The sequence below is a fragment of the Parasteatoda tepidariorum genome, chromosome 2 (genome assembly GCF_982258835.1).
Source record: "Parasteatoda tepidariorum strain Cologne lab strain chromosome 2, Ptep-v5.0, whole genome shotgun sequence".
Lineage (NCBI taxonomy): Eukaryota > Metazoa > Arthropoda > Arachnida > Araneae > Theridiidae > Parasteatoda > Parasteatoda tepidariorum.
Window position 1 is genome coordinate 32,412,940 of NC_141756.1, and position 21,394 is coordinate 32,434,333.

Here is a 21,394-nt window from a genome sequence, read left to right on the forward strand (position 1 = left end):
GCTTTTTAAAATGACTTTGCACTAGCATTGACTGTTTTGTATAGTTAAAAAATTCAATTGAACTTCAAAATTTCATGTTTCTGGCATGTCCCAAACAATGTTTCCAATAATAACTAGCTTCAAAACTTCCCATAAATTTCTCAATATCCAATTTTTTTTTATCTCAACCGGTGTAAGCGTTTTTAGAATATACGCAGAGCGTATTATTTACAAAAACTTCGTTTAAAATAATATTTTCTGTCAATAATTTGCTTGTCCCAAGAAAATCAGTAATTTTCCTGGCTACTTTTATTTAGTGGTTTATAACCAAAATAAATAGAGCCAGCAATCAATATCTTATGTTAATAGATTGATTAGATACCCTCCTATAAGAGCATGTCTTGTTGCATGAATAAAGAACCAAATTTCTGGTTCAAAATCTATTTCAAAAAATGTTTCAAGATGAGTAGGTTTTTGTGTTGTCATTTTCCTGGCTTCTTGAAATTATTAATAACATAAACTACATAGATTTAACAGAATTATTTCAAGAAATCCTGTTGTTTTCTGCAGAATGTAAACGTCTTAGGACAAAATATTAAATTAAATTCAAAGTTGTATCTGATTCGCCAACAGCCTCTTTCCTGTACTGGGCCAAAAATATTTCTAAGAATCTTCCTTTCAAAAACACCAAGAGTACGCTGAGTGTCTGTGTTTAGTGTCCATGCTTCACTTGCATAGAGCAATACAGGTAGAATAAGAGTCTTATAAATTTTAATTTTGGTTTTTCGACTGATTAGGCTTGAAAAGTAAATTTAAACGAATAAATGGTTTTTTATGCCATGTTTTAAGATATCGCATGATTAACTTGCCAAATTTTAACGAATTTACAAAACTTTATCACAGATTATAAAAGCATATTTAATTGTTAATTTTACCAAAATCATAACCAAAGCACATTGGTAAAAACTACCGAGCTTTTTGGTGCTCCCATATTGCTAGAAACACGGTAAATTTAACCATATTCCCATATCATGATTTAGACCGTACCTTTTTTTTCTCAGTTTACTTTACTTTTTGTTAAAATAATGGGGCGTTAATTTTTTGGACATGCATAAAAAAAAACTCAATTGCTTTTTTAAAAACACTTTCTCACAGTCAAATATAACTTATCAATTCATTTGTTTAAGATATTATCAAATAATCGTCATATTTAAATTTTATACTCATATTTTTTTATTTATTAGCATTAAGACGCTGTTAATATTTTTTTTTAAAAATTGAAAAAATTTAAAAAAAAAACTTCGTTAACATCATTGATGTTCAAAATAGACTCTTTAGGTAGAAAAAAAAATAATGATTCAAAAGTATTTAAGAAAAATTGTTTTGCAATGACACAAATTTATGTCACTTGACCAAATTACAACTTTATTCAAAATTTTTACAGTGAATTAAATGCAAACTTGATTGTTTTGTTAGAGTTTAAATTCTTAACCTGTGTTATATTCTCCCCATTTTAGAACTGCCCTCAAAAGTCGTTCTCGCCAAAATCTAATATTCCGTTCCAATAAAGAAGTAGGGAAACGAAGCTGTCTTTAATACGATGGCGACATTTCCTTCAATACATTGACTAGTGGATGAAAATATTCTAAATTAGAGATGGCACTCCTTCATTATGACCCCCGGATATAGCCCCCTGGATACACTGTCCAATAAGGGACACCTCTCTCAAGATTGAAGAGAATTGTTAGACCTCCCTTTTATTGGTCTGCAAAAGTATTAAATATTAATCGAGAAATTATGTCCCAAACACTTATCAAAATTGATTTGAGCAGAACATTCTACGGGGTGGAATGAAGCGACCGATATCGATAAATATTTCAACCTTTTACATCTAGAATAAATTTAAATCGTATTTAACTAGTTCTGTGCATTCATTTAAGGGTTATAAGTTGCTGTATTTCATAGATTTGTTTTAATCAAAACAGTAGTTAACTGTAGTCTGTATTATTATATCATATTAACTCAGTTCGTTTAGAGCTCAAAAAACGTGCCATCCTGAATAACCTTTGATCTAATGATCTGATCTTCATGTTCTAGGACTTGTTCTTAATGGTTCAAGGGAGTGTTTTTAAATTTGCTAAGCGCAGACGTGGTTTTAAGTTACGAAATCAGACTCAAAATAGTACCTTTTCTGAACAAACATGCTTGTTTTTGATGGATTCGGATTTCTGACCCTCAAACTATAGGGGGTAGTCGCAATCTAGAAAATATGGTCCTCATAGTTTGTCTTGAAGAGCAGTCCAAAGTTTGGATCCTTTCATGTTAATTTTATTTTTTACCTATTTCGCCATATCTCGAGAAATTTATAAGCGAATTGAAAAAATTTTGATACCAATTGTAAAATTGGTTGATGCAAAGATGCATCCATGCAAAATATCAATTTTAGTAAATACTTATTATTTTTATTATTTTATTTTACAATATTCAAAAATTCTTTTGAATTGTAAGGTGATTCAATTTTCTATATAATTTTAAAGAATGTAACTTTACTTGGCAATATACAAAATTTGAGCAAAATCTGTCGAATAGTTCCTTAGAAATCAAATTTTAAATAAATACCAGATGCAATTTTCATTTTTGGAGTTGCTTTCGCAGCTCCATTCGGATTGCTTCGCACTTCGAAGTTGTTTCACAAGATCATTGGATTTTTATGTTTTCTTAAATTTGTGTGCATGCCCTTTTTAAAATGGATTTCTGAAACTCAGTATCCTGTCATATACGTTAAGATTCTAAGTAAAAAAAATTATAAATTTCAACTTTTGATTACACAACTTATTCATTATTCTTGCGACGATCTGTGCTTGATAAGGTACCTGCCCTCGTAAGCGGGCACCAGACCTCTTACTCTATGTTATGCCCTAGGAATCTACGTTATGCCGACTGGAACTAATGGCGTAGATAAGATAAGGAGTTAGAGGCAGTTGGCGGCTGAGATAGCTTGCTGCATGGGCAGCTCAAATCATGATTTATAGAAATGTATGATATAACCGTAAACTTAATATAAACTTAATAGATATGAGTAGATGGCTAATATAAAATAGTGCACAGATAAAGACGATGAAAAGAAATATGTACAAAATTATGTACTGATCTGATAGTAATGAGAAATATATAACATTATTTCCAATTTATGTTCCTCTGTTAAGACGATGACCCGGTCGTTCCGGTGCTCGACCGCTGGTGCCGGATTGCTCATCGTGCTAAAGTTAATAGCCCTACAGCTTGCCCGGATCGGACCCTACAAGGTTGCTCCTTCACCGGGTTCGCCGTAGGCCTAGAGTCATAACTGTGAATGTCTGTGTTATGTTAAAATAAGGGGGCTTATCTATTAAATCTGCGTGAAAGAATCCAATTGGAGAGCAGTAAATTTATTAACGGATTATGATTCCTACTATCTTGTATGAGTTCCTTATCCATTATTTGTTTGAAGTTCACGGTATTCGTATTTTTTGCATTATGAAAGAAGCTGGCACTCAGTTGATTAATGTATTCACTTACAGTGTCTATATTTAAGTCTTTACGTATATATTTGTTGGGTATGTGCCAAGGGGCACCAGTAATTCTTCTTAAAAAAGCTTGTTTTGAAGTGTTTCACATTTCTTTGGCTGCTAGTTAGGCAGTTCCACACCGGGCAGGCGTATGTGAATACTGGCCTTATACAACTTATGTAGAGATGTCTTTTTATATGCAGTGGGAGCTTTGAGTTGGACATTATTCTTGCATAAACTCATAGTGTCTTTATATTGTAATATAAGCTGGTGGAATGAATTAAAACCAAAATAAAGTATGAGAAAATAAAAGAAGAACATAGTCGATCTTATTTTATAAAACGCATCTCTCTCCGGCATTGAAGTAGCAACGTGACTGCGGCGGTAAACTGGTGATAGGACGCAAGTTCATGCGGGAACAGCAGCACGGATTATTAATGCTTTGAAGTAGCATCATTAAAACTAAACTAAAGCTCTAAGTTAATATTGAGCCTGTGTAACTTAATAGTTATAACATAAATATGGAACAGTTAGTTTATATTAACTGCTCGCTTTTGATTTTTCCTTTCTGTCCAGTTTATAGTTCAATATGTTTTAGCTTTTCGTTGACCATGCGAGAAAAAAAATTGTCATTCAGAAATTTGTGGTACCATGTACGTTTAAGTGTTCATGTCTATAATTGCTCATTCATTCGATATTTTCAGTTCATTGTTGCCAACACGAAAAAGACATTTTAACGGTGTTTGAACAATATACTATTTATTTAATAAGATAAATTATATCAAATTCATCCGCACTTACAATGCATTTGAAACTGACTTACGTAAACCAGTGCTATTTATTTTAGCCTATAGATTTACGCTAAAATAAACGAAAATATTAAAAATGTTGGATTTTTCTATTCCTATTGGATTATAACTGACTGAAATGCATTTCTCATAATGAAACTGTTCATTCGTGTAGATTTGCTTTGCTTTAATGAATAGCTGGTAAAATTTGTGATTTAATATATCTGAAAAGGCTTACAATTGTGTTTTCTCCTTTCAGAAAATTCAAGTTCAAACATGGGCACTCCTGTTCATATGTATGCATTCCTCGCTGCTATGCTAGTATGCTGTTTCTCTCAAGTAAGTCCCCTTTTTAAATACTCTGCATGCTCTAATGACAATAATGCATAAATTTTTGAAGAAACTGGGTTGGCTCTGAAAGGATAAATCTCTTTTGATGCAGGCAATCCACACTGTTGTTAAACTGAAAAAAGATGTAAATTTGCAGAGACAAGGTAACTCAAGGTGCCAATACTCTTTGTGATAAAAATTTAAGAAATAAAAAAAATAGAAACATGCACAGGGGAATGTGTTCACTGTAAAAAAATTCTTGATCAAATTAAGATAAAAAGTACTGGAACTCAGGGTGCTGGGAAATTTTACCATTATAAAATCAATTTTTGCCGAAGCATGTTGCGGAACAAAAATTTGATATACCGTTATTTTTACAGTAATAATTACCGTGAAATCACCGAATCACTTTAATTAAATAAATATTACTGTAAAAATTGCGGTATTTTACGATAAAAATGGATTTTACGGTTTATGCACCCAAAATGTCAGTAATGTGTAACGTCATTTGACATGGGTTTTTTTAAATTCGTATTCAACCATAACCGAGATTCCATACCAAAAAACATGCTTCAAACTCTGAGTTTTCTGCCCATTACATCATCCAGTCAACATTATTAATATGGTTCTAGGAAAAACATAAACAGGAACTTTAAAAAAAATCATTCATAATGTCAAATCAGACTTGGAGAAAGCTGCAGTCATCTTCTAGTTAAGCTGAGCTCTAATTTCCTTGTATCGTTGAGCTGCAAAAGATTACATTTTACAGTCTGAATTTCCGAAATTTTCTGCAGTGTAAGTCAAAATCTTATCAAATGGTAGGTTTATTTGTGTCTTGAACCCGGCTGCACAGAAATGACCTAAATCGCAAACAGATCATGGATTAGAGGTATATTGATTTCGTGTCTTTCCTCTCCAAATGTAATGTTAATTCAGGTTAGTTTTGTTTGAAGCATTCTCCACAAAGAGGAATATTCCTCAATATTTGACTAGAGTGGGCTAACATCGTCGAACATTAGACTACATCTGCAAAATTAATGCTATTTATGGCAAAATGGAACGAATGGATTCTTTCACAAAAGTTCAGGAAAGCAAACTAATCCAAGAAGTTACAAAACCATAACAAAACAAAAAAACTTTCTATATTAATACAATTTCCGAAACTTTCAAAGCACCAACTTTCTTTTTCGACCATCTGACTCTATCTCCTTAAATCTCCATGGCCATCGTCTGAGGAGGGCAAAGAAATACCCCTTTGAATTGTTAATTTATGATTGCAACGAATTCATATTACTGTTTAATACACACTCTCAGAAATAAACGCTCACTTTTAACGATTCAACTGCATTTCGTTAATTTTGAGAATCATTTCGTCCCAAAATTACGTGATTTGTGACGAAAAGCGAACTCTCAAATTTATGACGAAAACGTTTCCTCAACTCGAATCCTTATCGCCTTGCATTGTGGGTTATTGTTAACTACAATGACGAAACTAGAATGAGAACTAGACGATCGAAACTAGAAAGACGAAATGTTTCTTTTCTTATGACGAAATTCATTTCTTCGAAGAAGTGACGAGTTTTATTTCGTCACTTTAACGAAATGTTCACTCGGAGCACGTGCAAGGATACGGTTTCGTCAAAAACGGAGTAAGTTTCGTGAAATTTGAGTATTCATTTCTTACAGTGTAAAGACATTAACTGTTATGAAAGTAGAAATAGGTGAATCGAATCATCAATATAATTCAAATGATTCTAATCAGTTCATTGGAGTAAAAGGATTCCAGTATGATGATTCGACCAAACAATAATGATGAACCAAATGATACTGATGATGATGTAGGATGATGAACTGAGCCCTAAACACAGATAATTTTTAATCTTACGCAATATAATCAGTTATTAACATATACTTCCAATTATAAATTGATTCAATTTTGAAACATAGTAAAATTGAATTCCTAAGTGTATATTTTGTTCTGTTCTCAAACAAATATTTAAAATAGCGAGACAAATAATTCAATGTGATGTTCTACTATACCCCAGAAGGAATTTCAAAATATTTTATTTGCATTGCTAAGCGTGTTCTTAATAAATAATATGTAAATCAACCAATTTTTTTTTGTTTCTTAAAAATCTACTTCGAATAAAATACATCTGCTTTATTTTTATAAAGGTGGCCTATAACTAACAACCTCGAAAAAACAAATTGACAGCCTTATATTTTTTTCACTTCTTTCACTGTCACTTTGCAAGTGGAAAAATAAACCCCATTTCGGAAGAAGAAATAAATAAATCGAAAACTTCGAGAACTTTCGAATCTCTCGGGTAAAAGCGCAGGCGATTTGTTTGTCAGACACACTCCCATTTTTTTACATTTCCCCGTCTTGCCTTGAATTTTCAAATACCAGTAACACTTTGAAGTTAGCTTTTTTTTTCTTTCCTTCAGTGCGAAAAATTTTATCTTGTTAAAAACAACTAAATTAGAATCGCATTGAGCAATTTTGTCTACATAAATTGAAATTTAAATAACGTTTCGGAATGCTACGAAAGACAGTTGTTTTTTTGTTTTTTTAATCATTCACTTTTTCTTACCCCGTTAGTTCGAATGTAACATTTATTTTCAAAAATTTAAACAGATTTTAATGTTCCATTTAGATTGACAGAAATTAAACATATTAGCGCATCATAGCAAAGACTATTGCTCAACCACTCCAAGGGCTTTTAATTTATGGTATAATCTGAAAATATAATTCCATGCACATTAGTGAGTTAGTCAAGATTCGCTACCAATTTTTAGGTAGCCCACGTATAATCTGATTAACTGTACTAAAAAGTTCACCTGAGATAGACAGACAGAAATTAAATACATTAGCAAATCAAATCAAAGAATACGTTCATCCATTATGGCTTTATTTTCGGTTTACGGTATAATCTGAAAATATATTTTCATACATATGAGGGAGACAGTCAAGATTTGTAACCAATGTTTAGATAGCCTACATATAATCTAATTAACTTCACTTAAAAGTTCACTTGCCTACGACAGCAACAAAGAGTTCACGTGAGCAAAATAATTCAAAATATAGTTCGCAGTTCAGGAATATGTGATTTTTGTTTGTAAGGCCAAACCTAAATTTAAAATAGGTAGGCAAAACTCTATTTAAGGAATGAGAGTCAACTTCAACTTAAAATATATATACCGCAGGAATCCTTGTTTTTTTAAAATAAGAATTCACTCAAAACAAAAACAAACAAACTGAGATTCGGATTGTAAGGAATATTTACCAGAGTAGTCTCTCTTTGAACTCTTTGACGCACAATTTTTATTAAACATATTTTTCAAACTTTTTCATGATTATGCATTAATTTAGGTCAAAGCAAGTGAAAATATTATATTTCCCATTTCAATAATTTATGGTTAGGATAGGTATGTCTTCTTCTACGTAAAAGGAAAAATCTTCCTAACACGGCTCACTTCCAAAGAATAATTTTTTAATTTTGCATTTATTTGCTGATTTAAGAGAAACAGTTATTCACAATTACAATTCTTTTTAATATATAAAATCAATTAATGATAAATTAAGCGTAAAAGGTAAAATCTTCCAAACACGGCTCACTTCCAAACAATAATTTTTTAATTTTGCACTTATTTGCTGATGTAAGAGAAACAGTTATTCACAATTACAATTCTTTTAATATATAAAATCACTTAATGATAAATTTTTGAATATGAATGAAAAAAATTCAAACTACTTTTCATGAATTTCATATTTTAGTACAAATATAATACCGATCTAACATATCTAACCGTTAGATATGCCGATCTAATAATCTGACCGGTTATTTTAGTAACTATTATTCTTTTTTTTTAATTAAGAAATACCAAAACGTATTTTTGCTTATAATTAGAGAACCAGAAAAAATTATATTAAAGGCACACCGGTGTCCCATCTACATCAAAGCATTAGAGACTCGAATTTCGAAGAACTGTCTTCCAGTCATCAATCAATAAGTGCCTGTTTTAAAATGAAATAACATTTCAAAAAACTTATTTTATTTGTCATATCAATAAATGTATTAAAAAACTTTGATGCCAGTTCTCTTTTCTTCAGTCAACAAATAATACTTCGAGAAAAAAAACTAAATTCAAACAAAAATCCATTCCTTTTTTCAAAAATCACTCTCAGGCAGTGCCATTCTCTTTGATATCTAAACAAAGGTAATTGAAGTTGGCAAATTTTCAAAAATTCATCGGTATTTTCATTCTTGTGTCAACTTAACTTTGATTTTGTGTTCAATTTGCCGTGAAACATATTTTATTCAATTTGTATTTCAAAGAAACTTTTTAAAGAACTCTCGTGGAAAATTGACTTCGAATTGACAAAGATTATGTTTTGGTGTATAAGTAAAGGCGACTGCGTCGTACATTATGAACGATGCATTTAAAAAACAAACAAAAAATATGTAAATATGCTTTTATATCTTTGATTGTTTCGATAAATTATTTTCATGTTTTAAATAAAAAGATAAATTCTTTGTGTGTTTTTTTTATGCTCTTCACTTAACTTAACGAAACTAAAGTTATCTGACTTTGAAATGGGTGTTTTTAAGAATGATAAAAACGCAAAATATCTCTAAATATACCTTTAAATATGTCAGTGCAACTGAATAGAAGAACTTAATTTTTTTTTGAATCAAACATAAAATGATCGGGTTGAAAAAAGTAAAGCACCAAGATCAACTCTACGAAATCATTCATAAAACTGAAAGACGTATACAGACCAAATTAATAAAAAAAATAATAGTTCGCATATTTTTATTATTTATTATTATTTGTTGTCCTTTTTCGGCGGCTGAACGCTCTTAAATTAAGAAAAATGCATTCTTAGAAGTCCACCTCATTCTAAATAAAGATTAACTGGTTACAGTCACTGGTCGAGGGCAAGTCATGATATTCAAAATTTACCACACTCAAGAAATTGTCTATTGTGCTTATTCTTCAAGAAGGGGGAAGCGTAACTAACATCCCAAAACAGCTCATTTTCTTACGAATTTGTAATAGACAAAAATTTACATAATTTCATCGCATTTTCAAATTTTCCGCTTTATAAAGTTGATTAATAAGTGCCGTGAATAGCTCACATATACATTATCGACTCGGCTTAATTGACAGTTAGTACGTAACTTTAAATCTTTTTGTACTCTTTATTTATTATTTTTAGTTTATGTATTTATTATTTTTAGTTTATTTATTTATTATTTTCAGTTATTTATTATTTTCAGTTATTTTTTAGACAGTATTTTATAATGCTGATTTGAGAGTCGAGATTTAACTGTACTATTCCGTTTCAGATCGTCATAAAAAATCATCAAACTATTATTGATGCCGGTAATGCTTAATTTCGGTGATAAGTTCTGTGATAATAACTGCCTAATAATAACACGATAATAACCGTGATAATAACACGAGCTACAAGGAGGCCTCAATCTATGATTTATTTTATAAGAAGATTCCCATAAAAAAAGATTATAATTCAAAATAACTCACAAGCCAACTGACAAGCTGGTAGCTTGACCCATTACAAGTGTCCTGTTAGAGGAGTAGGATTTGCGTGAATTTAAAAGAACCTTGGGGTATTTTAGGGGAATAACATATGTGATCAAAATCAACTAGTACGTGTATGAAAACCTTTAAAGTTTTGGCTCATTTCAGAATCTTGTGGAATAGAGAATGAGCATTCTAGTAGAAATTTTCTCACTGTCCAGAAATAGCTGTTCGAAATTAATTACCCACACTTCATTTTATTTTCAAATGGAAAAAAAGTACTACAGAGCTTATTGAATTTTTAGACCAACCTTGCCCTATGTCACACAAAAATTTAGAATTTTCTAAAGCACTTCTTACTCAGGTAGTTACATGAAAAATGTATGAAAAATTAATGAATATTTCTCAACACGCTTGCATAACCATCGTTTTGATACGTCTCTCCGAAGGATTGTTATTAAGGATATGTATTGCTATTTTCTTTATATTGCTGTCCTTCAGAGATCGTCCTTTACGAATCAGATCTGCAACCTCTTAACTTTAGAAGGCAGGCTAATTTTGTGAAATATTTTTATAAACTTTCCAGTTTAGACCAAGGCAATTTAACTACTATTTATCTAAATAATTGAACCTGCAATCAAAGGCTAAAGAAAAACAGTACTTTTAGTCATGTTAAATTACAACTGTTAATTGCTGAAAATATTGAACCTCATTATCTTCACTGCAATCTCAGTACTTGCTTGGATCTTTCCAATGTTAGTTTCCATGAAAGCCTCCCTACCATGCTTGATAAGAAAGACTGCGTGCCTGACTTCCTCAGACAATTGTCCCTGGAAATCATCAATAAAATCCCTCCAAACGACTTCAAAATATACTCTGATGGCAGTAAAATGGATAGACAGATAGGCAGTGGAGTGTTTATTGAAACACCTCGAGAGAACTACACTCTTCATCAACGCAACCCCGATTCTTGTTCCGTCTTTCGAAGCAAACTAATTGCAATCGACAGGGGACTAAAGAAAATCTTGAGTGAAGGGCACTTTGGAAATACTTGGATACTATCTGACTGCCGTAGTTCAATTCAACACCTCAAAAATTGGGCTCTCATTGGAGATAAAACCAGTTTTTCGATGTTACAAACAGTAAAGTTTATTTCCCAGCAGGATGAAGTCTACTTTCAACGAATCCCGTCCCACGTTGATATCCACGGAAACGATTGGTTGACACTCTTGTTAAGAAGGGACTGGACCATCCAGTCCCCTCCAACTCAGAGCTTACATACCTTGAACCTTTCGCAAGGCAAAAGCCCCAGAATAAACAAAAGTGGCTGTTTCCACCTATTCACTTCTGGTATAGAGCAAAAAGACCAGGACTCTCTCTATCTCTTCTTGGTGACAGGCAGACCAACACTTGCTTATCCCGACAGACCAGTGGACACCCGAAAAGCCTCACATTTTCTGCTAATCAACAGATTTTTCCTCTTTTCCCCAAATGCCAACAAAACCAGGCATCACCTGAGCACATCTTGAACTGTTTAGGGCTGAACTGGAGCGACATTCATTCCTCTCCCCTTTTAGCTTCGGACTTCCTAAATGTGAACTGATTTATTGACAGCCAGCAGATGGGAATTAGCAACAACAACATTGCTATTTTCTAGACATAATTTTGTGTAATGAAATTATATACAAATGAATAAGTTGCTATAATTTTACAGCATCCTCTATTGTATTATTTTGAAACGATATAATTTGCTTAATTGATTGTTAATCTTTATTATTTTCAGGTGAGCAGTTATACATTGGCAACGTCAGAATGCCGATCTCAAGCAGATTGTGGTCCAGGGGAGTGCTGTGTACTTGGTAAGTTTTGTTTAATTATTTTTTTAATCGTTTGTGTGAAAATGGAGCGAGCCACAACATCATTTCCTCTTTTACTCGTTTTTTTTAACCAAAAGACACGTATGAACTATTTAAGTTTCAAAAAATAAATTTAAATATTAATTTTAGTTTCTTTCTCTCATAATTTCCTTTCTCTAAAAGCAAATTTTGTTTGCTTTCATTTTCGTTGATCTCAATTGTCTATAGTTTCATGAAGCAATCCATAGTATTTAAACTTAAGCGAGATATTTGAAAGTGTCCCCATACGAAATTTATTGTGAATCCCTTACGAATTCATAGTATAAAAACAATTCCCTCTTTTCCTAATCGTTAAAAAAATTTTAAAAAAAAGACCTTTTTGTTCTTAACGTAAAATTTTCAGTTTCGTTTCAAATTATCAACAAAAAATCTCATTTAATTAAATTTCTATGGAACGTGCCTCTAACAGTATTCTTTTTATGTGAAGTGACTTACTTTTGTTGATGCATCGTTATGAGTGAAGTACATTAAAAACTAAACCAACTAAATATGTGCTTTAATGAATAAGTACAGAATCATTATCACCCGAAACAGTAGTTTTCATTTTGCACAAACAGCTCATCTTTTGACTTAATTGCTTTTCGTGAGATCGTCAATGCACCCTCTCTCTTTTGATCCACTTTCGAAAATCTTCTCGATTTTATGGGCGTCGTCCAAAAAATATATTTTCTGGAAGGGATCCTCTTAAAAGCAAGCAAGCGGCCCCTTTGAATTATTAATTATCCTCTCTGTTTCATTCTTTCGCAAATAGGGGATAATTATTCTTAGAGCGATAACTTCATTAAAGAGAGAGAAAACTCATTAATTGGCGGGTGTATCGTTAGAAACTTGGCGATTAAGAATAGTTTGTCGATCAATGTGTGTGTAATAAGAGAAGAAGGATTTTGATGGAAGGGGCTGACACGACCACATGTTCAGTTCCACCAACTAGAGATTTATTTTCTGTTCGGGAAGGGGGAGTTCTGTGTGAACGAGAAAGCGGAATGAATAGGTAAAGAGATGGCATGCATAGCTTCGAGAGGATAATGACGCGTGTCTTGTTTATGAACGGTTTTAAAATAGATGGGTATTCAACTTTAATAAATGATTATAAGATAGGAACGTCTCACTTCGCTTTTCAACGGCGAAAAAAGCATAACTCAATGGAGAATACTTTTAAGCGTCCTGCAGTCAGTTTGTTTCGCTGTTTTTTGAAGCTCCGTCGCCAAGGAAAATAAAAAAGCCAAAGTTTAAGTGCCGCCCTGCACTGCGATGATTGTAAAGTATATATATAATCTTATCGTGAAGAATTAATTATCTGGGCTTTGAAAAAGATAAGTAACTTAAATATTATAAAGTTATTAAACTTTTATAAAAGTCGCCAATTTGGTGATATTTTTCCACCTAGCTGAAATTAATTTTAATCACTGCCTTATTCTCAGTTTTACCAAATTTTTATGAGACCAAATAATGCAGCATATGAGTAAGTTTTTAAATATTAAAAAATTAGATCACAAACACTTTTCATTTTCACAAAACTGAGGCTTTCCTCCATATTGACATCTTGTGCTAGTTTCAAAATAAGCATAGACAGAGCTGGCTTTAGATAGGTTAAACTTGACTAAACAGTCGTGAGTAACATTTGCAAACTCCCAGCACTTATAAAAGTAGCATATAATTCGCAAAAAACATCATTTGATATTACGATGAAGCCTTCTGAAAACAGCTTTAAGGCGTCGTTCAATCCTCGGTTGGAGAGATTGAGATCGTGAATTCAATCCTGATAGCTGTCAGAACAGTAACAGTAGTAGGAGCCGACTAAATAATAGTAGTGTGAAAGTTTAGAGAGAGAGATACCAGCTCAAGCTTCGTTCACGTCGTTTGACCAGGGTCAAAATGACCTGGCATTATGACCATGGCCATTAAAATATAAAGTTCTGGAAAACGGGCTAGGTGCTCGGCTGTAGTTGGGTGATGAGTTGAAAACGTTTTTATGAAGGTTATTAGTTTTTTTATGAATTCAAAAACATTGAATCATGAATTCTAGTGCACAAATGCAACAACACTGATAGATATTAAGGCTGAAAGTTCAATTTTTGACCTTAAAATTTAATATTAATCTTAAATTTAGAAAACTTAAACAAATGTTTGTGACCATTTTGAAATCTCACTGGAAGCTTAAAAATTTTAAACACGACCCATTTCTTTCCTCCTTAAAATGTTTCCTTTAAATTTCTCCTTATTTTTTATCTCCTTTTCTTAAACGGCACATATTGATCACAATAATTTAGGTCAAAAATATTTTCAATTTTTTTTTCATTTTGGGAATCTGAATTATGAGCTCCATATTAGTAATTTACAGATGAAATGAAGTCTAACCAAAATTATATCATTTAAACGTTATAAATGAATTATTCTATAAACCGAAGGAAAAAAAATATTAATTCAGCTGAATAGTACAGGGATATAATAATAATATAGTATTTGACCAAGGCGATTATACGATAGGTTGAAAAAAATTGACATTCGGTATCGGTGGCAGAATAGGCTGAACACAGAATAGTAAATGATATTCAGAGTTTTAGAACATTAAAATTTTTTTAAAGTCGTTTGCCATTTCAATAAAAAATCGTCTGTTGTTATTTCAGGTATGATGCGATACAGCATGGCGCAGTGTATGCCTCTGGGTCAAGTGGAGGATTACTGCAGGGATGACAACCCGCCTGAGAATCGTACCCTGTACTATCCGAATGGCGAACCCGTAGAAGTGTACGAGATATACACGCACGTCTGTCCATGCGACGAATCTCTGCAGTGCACCGACAATTTTTGTGCGATGGATGAATCCTACGAGAACAATTATCTCTACTAACACAACTCATCTGTTTTCGTATCATTTTTATTTATTTTGATGAATCGAGTGAAATACAATGCATTATAGACTATGGGCCGAAGCCATTTATCCTTTCGTTCGTATTCATTCGAATGAACTTTTTTTAATTAATAAAAACTGCGTCATAATACTTCTGAAGTTTTGAAGTATCACATTATTCTTAAAAAAAAAATACCAACTATTTTTAATAATATTTCATTACGTGAGCGACCAATTATCTAATAGAAATGCTCATTTTACATCACACTTAAAATAAATTTTAAAGTTACATTCATGCCTTGTGAGTGCATCTATGAAAAAAAAAGTTGGACTCAACTATTTAAGCATCAAAATCAACCGAAAAATGTTATTACATACAAATATCTAGATCAATTGGTTGGTTAAACTTACAAATTAGGAATTATTGAAGAGCTTACCCACTGTATTTGGATCATACGGTATAACGATAAAAATAAAAAGCTGCGAAAGTTTTTTAATAGAGTACAACATATGTGGTTAATTGTTTTTAAAATCCAGACTGTGTTGACAGAATATAAATATTTAGACTAATTTTTGATTTTGAGCATTCGGCCCACAGCCTATTTTTCTATGATTATGCTTGATGGTATTTGTATAACCGAAAAAGTAATGTGCTTTTTGGAGCCAGCTTCAAATTTTTTTCAACTTTTGAAGAGTTCGTCGTTTAGCGATTAACGGTCGCTAGTAGTTTAACTGTTGGGTTTTCGATTTGTTCTATTCATAGTTTTAACATGACGTCATTATTTTTAATTGATTATTAATTTCTTCATTAATTTAAATATTTCTCTCAGAAAATTAAACTTCAGATAACAAAAGTTAAACTCTTAGAGAATAATAAAATACAATTCACGATTTTTTCAAACTTAAGGAACATTCCTACTAAATGTAGTTTAATCGTTCTACTTTAAATGCATCAATCAAATTCTTAATTTCTAAATATATATTTGATATGAATTTTTACTTTGATGAAAAAATGTCCCAAAATATATTGTTGGAGCAGTATGGAAAATAACTTGTATCAAAATGAAAAGCTTATTTAAAAAAAGTCATTAAAGAGAAGGAAAAAATATATCCACTCTACTCTAAAGATGACAACCGATTAAACTATTCATTTTGTTTACGAACAGCATCATCAAAACAATTTGGAGCGGCCGCCAAAAGCTCCGTGTCGGGGAACAGGTATCTTATACTACAAAAATTGAACATTATAAAAAATATCGTTACTTTTTTGTTGTTGAAATGTGACGCATTAATAATGTCATTATTGTCTATAACGTCTTATTGTCTATTAACGCGGTATTACTTCTAATGGATAAAATCTCTTTTATACTTGATAGATATTAAAATAGCATTGAGATTCGAACATTTGTCTGAAATTTTGCCTATAAACTTTGCACAATAGAAAACCTGCATTACTGTATTCTACGGACCGCCTTCTATGAACTAGAGATTAAAGCAGACTTTTGTTTAAACTGAGTAGAATAAGTTCCTTAACACAGACAGAAAATCAAGCAACTGAAAAATAAGAATGTGCAAAACTTCTTCATTCAATTTAAACAGAAGTTTAGAAGTTTTTAGTTCACGCATTAAGTGCAAACTATTGTCTGTGCACTAAATACTCAAAATAGAAAGAAAGAGACACTCTAAATAACTTTTATTCCAAAGTTTGGATTTTCAGAAAAAAGAATCACACTTAATGGTTCACGAGGGGGACCTTAAATATGCTAATTAATCAGTGCAGATGTCATTTTAAGTTAAGTTACCTAAATAAATTAAGTTAATTTTGCTTTTGTATCTGATTTTGTAACTTAAAATATACTCCAGCAATTAAGAAGTCCTAGTTCGTGCAAATCCAGTCATTAGAACGAAAGTTATTTACGCTGTTTCGTAGTTTTTTTTCTTTTGTTTACTGTGCATTAGATTTGTAATAGTACAAATAATCATTGAGATTTGCAAGTTATACGAAATATGTCGCATATAATGTAAATCAGCATATCCCTAAGAAAGGAAAGTGCCATAAAAATGTTTCACTACATCAAATTCTATTTCACATCTTTTTTAAATTTACAGTAAGGACCAAGTTAACTAGATTTTCGAATATTAAATGAGTAATCTTTTGTTTTCAACTGAACTGGATCCTTGCAATTCTCTATCTCTTGCAAAGCAATATAATTTAGTCTTGATCGAGCAGTTTTCTCCGATCTTTACAAAGTCGCAATTTGTAATGCACCATTAAGTAGAAGGAATAGTCATATTGCATTTCCAAATTGTTGTTGTAGATAAAATACCTAAAAACAATTGTACGAGAATAAATTGCTTTATGCTACGCTACGCTGTCTTTCAGTAGTTCGAATATTCCATTAATTACTTTCAAAAAATTTAGTTCCAAATTTAACAATTTTATTTTCAGAAAATTCTTAGCATATAGGAAAAACAAACTGTAGATAGTTCACCACGACCGCAGTGAATTCTGCTGTCAATTACGGATTTAAAATCCTCTGAGCTATGTTGTGTGTCATTTTATTGATGTACGATAAATAGCATTCATGAACACATTATGTGTAAAAAAACTCTGATGTTTTATTAGTATCATATCGAATATTAAAAAGCCATATACTATATATATATCATGTGTATATAAATTCATTTGTGGTTGTTCCATTTCATAGCTATGTAATATGCGACCTGTGTTTCGCCAAACCATGACATGATGTGTGGCCTGGTGCCCATATAATATATGTTTCATTTGTGTTGATATTTGTCATTAATAAAAAAAAAACATTTATGATATGAAGTGGTATTTTTCTTTCATTTCGTAAACGAACATTCAATTAAGTTGGATCATTCCTTATCATCCTATAATTATAGTCCCGCAGTGGACTGATCGTTAAGACACGGTTCCCCGCACATCACCGAAGCCAAGCATCACTTGCTGCGGTCAGTGTGCGGGTGGGTGACCACTTGGATTATTCTGCGCAGGTACTGAGGGTATGCGGTATCGTTCCTCGTTAAACTGTTCTGCCGTAAAGTGCTCGACTTCACGTGCAGGTCGTCGAGCTACCGAAAAGGGAGTGCAATCCCCTCTGCAGAGGACCAAAATTGCGTTGGCATGTGTTCGGATCATCCTCAGGGATTTTTCCCTCACCGCCGCCTATGGCCCATTGTGCAGCTCTAGTGCGACGTAAATTAACTACAAAAACCTATAGTTACAATTAATCAAAAAAAAAATACAGACTGTTGTTGTTACTCATGCCACCAAACAATCAGCAAGCCTGCTTGAAATCAAGCGAATTTTACAAACAGATGTTGCGTTTCTTGTTTTTCAGTAGCTCCATCTATGGCCAAGAATATGACCTCAGCCACAGCGAGAATCCATTCCTACTTCATTCGTAATCCCACCAGATCTTAATTTCGACTTCTACCAGAAAACAATCAATCTCCAATTCAGTACCCCCAGAGGTATTGATTTGTTATGGTAACTTGAAGAACTTTGCGACACCGACAGATTAAGTGGACCCCAGTCACTATTTAATATTCGAGGATTTTCACGAACATGAGCCCAACGTCCTACTACCAACCAGGCTATCCCGGCCTTTAAATACAGTCTAATCGCGCTATAATGAACCCGAGATGCTGAAAATGTTTTTATTGGTCTCGTCCAAACTGCTGTTTAATGCAATCTTAAACATACATAATAAACAACTGAGAAATTGGGAGTGAGAGTCAATGTGATACGTTTAAATGTATAGAAATGTAACTTACAATTAAAAATGGAATAGTGCATAGTTAAAGGCATGTTTAAAATAAGTTATTTCACAGGATTTACTAATACGAGTTCTTCTAAAAAACAGGCACAGGGAAGAGCAAATTGTTTGCACAGAAATAAATCTTTTTTTACAACCTTTTTTTTTTTTAAAAAAAAAGAGACGAAATCCAGAAGATAAACATTTTAAAAGATTCCAAAAATGACGAAATTGAACAAAATAAGCATATAAAAAATTCGTTATAGGGTGACAAGCACTTGGTCACTTGGAAAATATTTTAAATGTTATTTAATATCTTGATTAAATTATGCATATGATATTGCTTAAACATGAAGTTTTTATAAGCGTTTATTTCGTGCATAATTCAAAATTAATATCATTTGAGAGACGTTAAAAGGCAAAATATTCTATGCGTGTTCTATGCTTACTCTTAAGCGTTCGAACAATTATGGCATGACAGAAGAATAGTATATGAGAATAATTCCTTTTACAAGCAATTTTTGATAAATTTGACACAAAGCAATTTAAATCGGCAGGATCTATTTTAAACAATTAGACTGAAAATAATGTGCACATTTTCCAGAAAAAATAAGTAAAATAAATTTCAGATTCCTTTTTAAATAACAGCATTCCTCAGGATTTATTTAAAATAGTTTTAGTGAAGGGAAAAATAAAACTTTAATCTCAAGAATCCATATTGAAAATATACTCTAAACATTTTTCACTTAAAAAGTTAAAATAACATTTCAACGTCGGAAAAATCTTTTGTAAGGATGTTTTCTTCGAATAGATAACTCTAAAAAAACTATACTATATATTTTAAAATTAAAAAATAGAAAAAAATTGCAATTTTTTAGATTCATGAAAATCAAACGCGTGCTTTCAATTTTGATAAAGCCTATCGAATCAGACACATAATAATATAACATCAAAAAATACGTTTGTTGAATAATTATTTTGCGTGTAACAATTTATGCATTTATTCATTTTTTCAACATAGTAAACTCAGAATAATAAGAAGCTGTAAATAATAAACACATCTTTTTATTAGGTTACATTAAATATACATTTTAAAAATGTTATAGAAATTGAAAATAGGGATTTTCCCCACATTACTTTCAGTCTTAGAAAATTTTCTGGGAAGCTGTTATAGGTAGATTTCATCATAGCATTTTAAATCATTTTAAGATGTTCGTTACGTCTTGGTGGTTTAAGGAATACAAGGTGGTTTAAGGAATACAAGTAATTTTACGAATGGTTGAAATTTTTACACTTTACGTATATGTTTTTCGGGACATTTCGAAAAAATTTCGTACTGTGTGCAAAAGAAAAGAAAAACAGAAAAATGCAAAATAACTTACGATCTATTTATGGTATTTTCGCATAATAAGATGTAATCATTACGGTTCAAAAGGTAAATTCTAAACACACTAACTTATACGATATTTTAAGAAGCAAAATCAAACACGGCAAGCATTTTCTTTAAATAAACATGTTTTTTATTTTTTAAAAAATTTAGCTTTTAACTGACAAGATAGCATCTGTTTAAGCAATTCAAAAACTTCTTGCTCACAATCGCTGGTTTAAAGACAATTTAATGCAAAAATTAATTTTTGTAAGTATTTATCATTTAATTTAATAATGTTGCTAAAAAATTTTCGATTTTTTGCTCCGTACTAGATTGTGCCACTTAAAACAAGAAAATACAAAATTTGAACAAAATCGATCACGTAGTTCTAGAAAAAGGAAAATATAAAAATAACGAGTCACTTTGCACAACTTATTTATCTATGAAATGATCATTAGACTTGGTTCCCAGTGGATTACCGAAGTCAAGTATCACCGGTCAAGTATCAGTGGGCAATTGGATGACCACTTTGATCAGTCTGTGAAGGGACCGAGTTTTTCCTTTTTTGTTTTATAACCGTCGTTGAACAGCCGACCCAATTTTCGGGTTTACGACTGCTAATGTTCAACTCTGTAGCCTTGAACCTAATCCAGAAGACGAGGAAACTTCGGGATCAAGTATTGGGAGAAATTTGCCTTCGTGGAGGACTTTTTGATGGAGCTAACCCGCATTTGCGTTACATGGAGAGGACGACCACGAGAACCTCCCATGGTTAGCCTGACTGCAAGGGGACGCATGATCCGTCCGTCTACCACAGAGGATATTTCACGTCAGCAATGTGGTCGGTTAAAGAAGGATGCGGAATTTGTATCGACAAGCCATTGCTGGGATTCGAACCCGGTTCACCTCATTGGAACGTGAACGCTCTATCCCCTGAGCCATCGCGACTCAGGGACCGAGTTCATGCGGTATCATTCCACGCTAAACTGGTCTACCATTAAGTGTTTGACTTCGCAAGCAGGTCGCTGGGCTACCTAAGCCAGGGAAAGTCATTCCCTACGGGCCGATTGGTATCACCCGCCAAACGCTGTGCAAAACGTGGAGGTAGGGGGTTCGAAACCCACCGTAACCCTGGATGTCGTGATGTCGTTCTCTGAATTGTTCTATTTGTCTTTCTACTTGACAAAGGGTTATAAGCCTAAACTGAGCACATTAGCCTGCAAATGTATGTAATTTAAATAAAGCAATAAAACCATTCCCTCAGCAGAGGATCAAAATTGTGCT

General features: G+C 32.3%; 1 protein-coding gene across 3 annotated transcripts in view; it reads left to right on the plus strand.

The window, feature by feature from the left end:
• Nucleotides 1-17,788, plus strand: part of LOC107449631 (astakine) — a 101,474-nt gene extending 83,686 nt beyond the window's left edge. For all 3 annotated transcript variants that reach the window (XM_043044034.3, XM_043044033.3, XM_043044032.3), the window contains 3 exons: nt 4,575-4,654; nt 11,976-12,051; nt 14,736-17,788. In XM_043044034.3, coding sequence (XP_042899968.1) covers nt 4,592-4,654; nt 11,976-12,051; nt 14,736-14,959 — 363 coding nt within the window. In that variant the 5' untranslated portion in view covers nt 4,575-4,591 and the 3' untranslated portion in view covers nt 14,960-17,788. The remainder of the gene's footprint in view (nt 1-4,574; nt 4,655-11,975; nt 12,052-14,735) is intronic.
• The last annotated feature ends 3,606 nt before the right edge of the window (nt 17,789-21,394 follow it).